The sequence below is a fragment of the Octodon degus genome, unplaced genomic scaffold (genome assembly GCF_000260255.1).
Source record: "Octodon degus isolate 3935 unplaced genomic scaffold, OctDeg1.0 scaffold00315, whole genome shotgun sequence".
Classification (NCBI taxonomy): domain Eukaryota; kingdom Metazoa; phylum Chordata; class Mammalia; order Rodentia; family Octodontidae; genus Octodon; species Octodon degus.
In genome coordinates, this window is record NW_004524891.1 from 684706 (window position 1) to 692482 (window position 7777).

A 7777-nucleotide genomic window follows, 5' to 3' on the forward strand; every position below is an offset into this window, starting at 1 on the left:
TTCATCAGGCCTTTGTTTTTGTTTCCAAGTTATGCTTTCATCTGGTGGCTTCTTTATTCTTGAGCAGGTTTTCCTATGTGTTGGGGAAGGTGGCCCCAGCCTTTCTCAGTGTAGCTACTGCCATAGTAAGAGAAAGTCACCTTACTAATAGTTTGTATGAATGATCAAAGATTGCTTCATGTTAGCCAGATCTGAGTCACATACCCCATGCACTGAGAATGGAGGGAAAAGTGCTCCTGAAAAGGAGTGAGGATGTGAACCCAGAGACACAGAGCCCAGCTCATGAGCCAACTGTCGTGGCCAGCTCAAGGGACCGTTGGTGATGTGGCTGTGTAGAGGCTCAGAATGTGGCATGCAGTGGAAGGAGTAGGAGCCAGTGCTCAGCGAGTCCTTGCAGGCAATAAAGGTGCACCGGGGGAGCAAGCAGGAGCCTGCTAGACAGGGGAATGACAGATCTGTGCTGTGTATGGGGAGCCAGGGGAGTGGCAGGAGGACCAATGAGGAACCCCTGCAGGGGCACGGGGAATGGTGGTGGTGGCTGTTACCAATGTATTTGGAGAGAAATAGAGACTTAAAAGATATGGCATTGACTGGACTGGACAACTTGCTGAGTGTGTCTCCTCTGGGCATCAGTTTGATCCCTGAGCCAGTGGCTCAGTTATTTCCAGCTCTGATTCTGTGATCTGCAACTGCACAAGGTGATCCTGATGTGGTACCACAGGCCCTCTGCATGCTCGGGCCTGGAGACTGCGCTCGCAGGGGCGCCCTTAGGTCACCTAGCCTCTCTGCCTGTCTTCCTGAGTGCGTAAGAACGCTTATGTAGGACACATCCCAGCCTCTGTCCACCACTGCATGACTGGTCTGCATGAGAGCATGGCTGCACGTGGCTTCCCACTCTGCATGCTCTGGGGAATGTCTGTACCAAGCTTGCAACTTCATGGGGTGGTTGTAAGTTGCACCTTGGAGTGAGAAGCTCAGAACAGCTTCTGGTCAGGGGAGTCCAAGGCTGGAGGTTGTGGCCAGGTACAGCCACCCTTCCCCTGGAGACCCTGCTCACGGCACAGAAAGCTGTCTGTTCAGCACCCTCATCATGTTACTGCCATCATCATGCCCATCCTGCCCGCGGACCACATCCCTGGCCTGCCTCAACTTTGGCCCTGGCCCTGGCCCAGCCCTCCTGTGAGGCAGCCTCTACTTCTGGGTCCCAAGTTGTCCCTTGAGCATGGCCGAGGCCCAGCAGGTGGTCATGCCACTTCCTTTTTTCTTCCTTTGGACTGTGGCATGGAGATAGATGCAGTGACACCAGAAAAGCTGGCTCTGTCACTCTCAGACTGACCCGCTGCCTGCCCCAGCTTGTGCTCTGTGTACCCTTACCCTAGGTGCCCTTGTGAGCACCTCTGGAGATATATGGGGAGGTAGGGAAGGGCAAGCTGGGGTAGTCACTGGAGGGCAGTGGGTTATAGTCCTGGTTAGGGCTGAAGCTTGCATTATGTCCCTGTATATCCACGGACAGATGGGAACTTTCTGAGCCTCGTTTTCCCAGGATGTAAAATGGGAGCTTGGTTGTGAGAGCTGAATGCAGGGCTGCTTCTAGCCCAAAATGCGGTGGGAGGTGGTGAGCCAGGACCCAGGGATGCTACCCCTCCTGTTTTCAACCCTGGGCTGGGCTCTGACAGAGGGGCTTCTTGAATGAGGGGCCCCTGCCCTTCCATGTACCCTGTGTCTTGCCTGGCCTGTGAGTGCCTCTCTCCCTCCTTTCACAGTGCGCCGTGTGGCTCCTCGTTTCTCCATCCCTCCCAGCAGCCAGGAGGTGATGCCAGGTGGCAGTGTGAACCTGACCTGTGTCGCAGTGGGTGCACCCATGCCCTACGTGAAGTGGATGATGGGGGCGGAAGAGCTCACTAAGGAGGATGAGATGCCAGTTGGCCGCAATGTACTAGAGCTCAATAATGTCGTGCGCTCTGCCAACTACACCTGTGTGGCCATCTCCTCACTAGGCATGATTGAGGCCACAGCCCAAGTCACAGTAAAAGGTAAGTGCCTGCCGTGGTTGGTGCCCCCTATCACAGGGGTTCTGGTAGATCCTAGTGCCTTGGCGGGTATGCATAAGCTGAATGCTGTGGTACAGGTGGAGCTGAGGGGTCATTAGGCCTACTGGGTCCTCCAGACCCTTAGAGGGGGCAGGGTTTTCTGTCAACCTTGAGGAGAACAGCTAGTGTGTATTGAGGTCATGGGTAGGAGACATCATCCTAGTAAGTGCACTTCATTTTGCTTCATTTTTACTCTGGGAGATAGGTGGTCTTCCTATCCCTGCTTTATAAATGAGGGGGATATTATCAAGATATGAGAAAGTATGTGTCATTAGCCCAGGATCACAGAGAAGTAAATGACAGAGCAGGGACTTAAATCCATAGCCCATACCCCTAGCCACTACATAGCACCAGACCCTTGTGTTGAAGCCTCCCAGTAAGAATGTGGTGAGCCAGGCATGATCCTACACATGTGTAATACCAACACTCTGGAAGGCTGAGGCAGGAGGAATGCAAGTTTGAGCTCAGCCTGGGCAATGTAAGAAGAGCCTGTCTCAAATTGAAAGGGGAATGTAGCTCAGTGTGAAGAGCCTGGCTTTGGCACCAGATACTTTATTTTTTTTTATTTTTAAGAGAAGATTGTAACCATGGGGGTAAGTGGTTTTGCTGCTTAGAGTCCTAGGAATAGCCCTGGCAGTACATTACATATGCAATGCACATGTAACGGACTTCTCATTGGTCTCCTTGATTCCATTCATTCTGCCTCTGATCTGTCCTCCAATCTGCATACGTGAATGTCTTGTAATACCGGAGGTTAAACCCAGGGCGCACTGGGCTATATTCTTACCACTTTTTTTTTTTTTTTTTTGAGACATGGTCTCACTAAGTTGTCCAGGCTGATCTCAAATTTGCGATCCTCCTGCCTGAGACTTCCTGGTAGCTGGGATTACAGACTTATATTAATATGCCAAAATTTTTTAAGTGAAAAAAAATTAAATAAAGTAGTAGGGTAACAGTAGTTAATACCCTGCATACAGTTATCTTTAAATTAGTTACTCAGTAAAAAATATGGGCATTTAATTGCCCAAACAATATTTTTTTTTTTTAATTTTTCCCCCATTCCCCCATCCAAGTTTCTTCGTCCTTTTCAAAAGTTTCTTCTCATTTTACAATATCTATTGTACATTTTGGATTTTTTTTTTTTTTTTTTTTTTTTTTAGGGAAGGGTGTTCAGGGTCTCATCTACTAAATCAGACTCGTAGTGATCTGCCTGTTTACAGCCTCCCAAGATCTGGGATTATAGGCGTGCACCACCACACCCAGTCTCAACTGCTGTCTCAGCACGCCCCGGGGGCAGGGCCAGCACAGCAGGCCTGGGGATCGAATCCCTTGCCGCTGTGCCTGCTTGAAGGTGCTTTAATCTGCTGAGCTATTTGGCCGGCCCTTACATTTTGGAACTTATTTACTCTTTCAGCTTCTCACATTGGAGAGACAATGTGGTGTTTGCACATGTGCATGTGGTTTATTTCACTTACATGGTCTCCAGTTGCATCCATTGACCTATAAAAGTCTCCAGTTTGTCCTTTTTTTTTTTTTTTTAATTTTATTCATTTATTTGTGGGGGGGGGGCAGCTCAGCCCACCAGGGTGCGGGGCTGGCTGGCATGTCGTGCTGGGGGATTGAACCGTGGTCCCTGTGCTCTGCCAAGCTTGTTCTAAGTAGGTGCTTTAGACCACTGAGCCATCTCACCAGCCCCAGTTTGTCCTTCTTTATGGCTGACTAGTACCCCACTGTACGAAAAGACCACATCTTTCTTATATGTATTTCTTGGTTGATGGGCAGTTGTTTCTAAGATCTAACGATTACTAATTGTGGTTCTGTAAACATAGGTACACATATATTGCTGTGGTACAGTGTTGATAATTTTTCTGGGAAGATACCCAGGAGGTAAATAGACCTCTGATTCTAGTTTTCTTTCTTTTTTCTTTTTTTTTTTTTTGATTCTAGTTTTCTGAGGAATTTCCACAGCAGTTGTATTGGTCTTCACTCCCATCAGCAGTGCAGAAGGGTTCCTTATCCCAGCAGCCTCTCCAGCATTTGTTATTGGTAGATGATAGGCATTCTTTCTGGGGTGAGACAGAATCTCAGTGTTTGATTGATTGATTATTGATTTACTGGATACAGGATCTCACTATGCAGCTCAGACTCATAGTGATTCTCCTGTTTCAGCCTCCCCAGCATTGGGATTACAGGCTTACAGGCTGGCATGGCCAGCATGCGGTACCAGGGATCAAATTCGAGTCCTTGCATTTGCCAGGCAAGTGCTTAGATGGCTGAGCTATCTCCCCAGCCCTTAATGTTGTTTTAATTTGCATCTCTCAAATGTGCCAGTGTCTTGAAGAATTTTACCTTTTTTATCTTCCAGCAGATTTAATGTTTCTGTTTTAATACTTATGTATTTGATCCATTTACAATTTAGTTTGGTGCATGGTAAAAGCTATGGGTCCAATTTTAATCTTTATAATGTGCAAAGCCAGTTTTTCAAGCACCATTTATTAAAGAGGCTGTCTTGGGCTGGCCAGATAGCTCAGTGGAATAAAGCACCTACTTAGGCAGAGTGCAGCAGCCAGGGTTTGATCCTTGGTGTTCTGTGCCAGCCTCGCCCCCAGGGTGTGCTGAGATGGTGAATGAGACTGGGCATGGTGGTGCACACCTATAATCCCAGCGCTTTGGAGGCTGAAAACAGGAGAATCACTATGAGTCTGATCTACATAGTGAGACCCTGTGGAGATGTACTAAAGTACATTAAAAAAAAAAAAAAAGCTATTTTTCTTCCAGTGAATTTGTTGGGCACCTTTGTCAAGGACAAAGTGCCTGGTGTGTTTGGAATTGTTCCTACATCTTGTAATCTGTTCCATTGATCTTTAGGTCTGTGATTTTTGTCAGTACCATGCTGTTTTTAATCGTAGTAGCTTTATAGTATAATTTCAAATGAGAGATTTTGATTGTCCCACCCTTGCCTTTGCTGCCTAGATTGGCTTTCACTATTGTAGGTGTTTTCTGTTTCCAGAGGAATGTTAGAATTGTTTTCTCTAATTCTGTGGAATGTGCTTTTGGAATTTAGACCAAAATTGCATTAAGTCTGTGTAACAGTTTTGGAAATGTGGCCATTTTCACTATGTTGGTTTTTCCTTCCCAAGAGCAAGGAATATCTAGTACATTTTTTGATACCCTCCTCAATCTCCTTTTTCACAATATTGTAGCTTTCAGTGTAGAGATCTTTTACATCCTTTGTTTGGTTGATTCCTGAGTACTTCATTTTTTTCAGTGCTATTTGTAAAAGATAGAGGTTCTCTAATTTCTTTCAGTGAATTTGTTAAATGGGTTCAAGAATGCCATTGATTTTTATATGTTGACTTTGTATTTAAATACATAAATGAATCTATTAAGTTTAGGAGTTTTTGGGGTCTTTAAATAATGACAATTTAACTTCTTCCTTTCCTATCATTATTCATTGATTTTTTTTCTCTTGTTGAATTGCTCTGACTGAAGTTCCCAGGACTATGTTGAAGAAGTGGAGACAGTGGATATCCTTATCTTGTTTCCTGATTTTATTTTATTTTATTTTATTTTATTTTTTGTATTTTAGAGAAGGGTCTACAGGGTGCTCAGGGTCTCACTACTAGATCAGACTCACAGTGATCCGCCTGTTTACAGTTGTTTCTTGATTTTAGAATGAAAGCTTTTGGTTTTTCTTCACTTAGTATGATGTTGGCTGTTATTAATGGCCTTTATCAGATTGAAATGAAGATTATTCCAACTTTCTGAAGGGTTTTTATCATGAATGAGTGCTGGAGTTGATCTGCATCTATTGGGATCATCATATGATTTTTGTCCTTGGCTCTGTTAATACAGAGTATTACATTTATTGATTTATGTATATTGAACTATCCCTGCATCCCTGGGATGAATCCCACTTGGTTATGGTGTATGATCTTCTCGATGATTTGCAGCATTCTGTTTGCCAGTATCTTATTAAGGATTTTTTCATCTGTGATCATTAGAGAGATTGGCCTGTCATGCTCTTTCTTAACTTAATTGGGTCCTTCTCTGATTTTGGTTATCAGGTAATGCTTGCTTTCAGGAATAAATTTGGGAGTATGGCATCACTTTCCAATTCTTTAGAGAATTTGAGAAATAGTGGTATAAGGTCTTCTCTAAATTCCTTGTAGAATTCAGCAGTGCATCTGTCATTGCCTGGGATTCTCTTCGTTGGTAGGTTTTTTTTTTTTTTTTTTTTTTTTTTTTTTTTTTTTTTTTTTTTTCTTATGTATTTGGTACAGGGTTTACAGGGTCTCACTATGTAGATCTGACTCATAGTGATCCTCCTGTTTTTCAGCCTCCCAAGCGCTGGAATTACAGGCGCGCGTCACCATACTCAGTCGTCACCATACTCAGTCTCATTCTCCGTCTCAGTATGCCCCGGGGGTGGGGCTGGCATGGCACACCAGGGATCAAACCCTGGCTGCTGTGCTCTGCCTAAGCAGGTACTTTAGTCTGCTGAGCTATCTGGCTGGCCCTTTGTTGGTAGTTTTTAATTACATCTTTGATTGCATTGATTGATACTGGTTTATTTAGAGTTTTTATATCTTCTTGATTCAGCTTCAGTAATTCATATGTATCTAGAAATCTGTTTCTTCTGCATTTCTCCTATTACTAGAATATAATTTCAAAATAGGTGTAGATGATCTTGTTCTGAGTTTCTACAGGACCTGTTGCCATTTCACCCTTTTCATTCCTAATTGCATGGATGTGAGTCTTTTATTTTTTGATAAGTTTGGGTAATGGTCTGTTGATTTTATTTTATGTTTTAAAGAATCAACTCTTTGAATCATTGATTCTTTGCATTGTTTTCTTAGTCCCCAGTGCATTAGTTTCTGCTCTGATCTATATAATTTCCTTCCTTTTATGGGCTTTTGACTTAGCCTCCTCTTCTTCCCTAGAAGTTTACAGTTCACTATTAAGTTGTTTATTTGTATTTGCTCTGTTTTCCTGATGTGGGTATTCAGTGCTATAAATTTTCCTTTTAGGACTGCTTTCATTGTGTCTCTTAAGTTCTGGTATGTTGTATTATCATCATCGGCTAATAGAAGCTATCTAATTTTTAAAAAATTCATCTGTGACCCATTAGTTTGTCAGGAGGATGCTGTTTAATTTCTCTGTGTTTATGAAGTTCTTATGAATTCTTTTGCCATTGATTTCCCGTTTCATTGCACTATGGTCTGATAATATACATGGGATAGTTTCAGTTCCTTTGCATTTACTTAGGCATGTTCTGTGAGCTAGAATGTGGTCTGGTTTTGAGAACATCCCGTGTACAGCTGAAAAGAATGTATTTTGATGTTGTAGGGTGGATCACTCAGTGAATATCTACTAAGGCCATTTGTTCAAGAGTTTGATTCAGTTCAAATTTTTCATTGTTGATTTTTTTTTTTTTTTTGTCTTTCTGTGACAGTGGGGTATTGAGATCCCCTAATCTAATTATATTAATGCTTATTTGATTTTTTTTCAAGCCCATTAACATTTGTTTTTTGTTGTTGGCTGCATGTGTTTTTGTGGCATACATATTTATGATTATCATTGCTTCCTCTTGGATCATTTCCTTTTTTTTTTTCTTTTCGTGGAACTGGAGATTGAACTCGGGCCCTTGTGCTTATTCTACTGAGCCATCTCCCTGGCCCCTTCCT

The 7777-nt window shown here is 43.3% G+C and overlaps 1 protein-coding gene across 5 annotated transcripts in view; it reads left to right on the forward strand.

Annotated features, from left to right (window-relative positions):
* Ptprf (protein tyrosine phosphatase, receptor type F) overlaps positions 1-7777 on the forward strand; it is a 92742-nt gene that overhangs the window by 52641 nt on the left and 32324 nt on the right. For all 5 annotated transcript variants that reach the window (XM_023707870.1, XM_004647609.2, XM_004647610.3 and 2 more), the window contains exon 8: positions 1764-2033. In XM_023707870.1, the coding sequence (XP_023563638.1) occupies positions 1764-2033 (270 nt within the window). The remainder of the gene's footprint in view (positions 1-1763; positions 2034-7777) is intronic.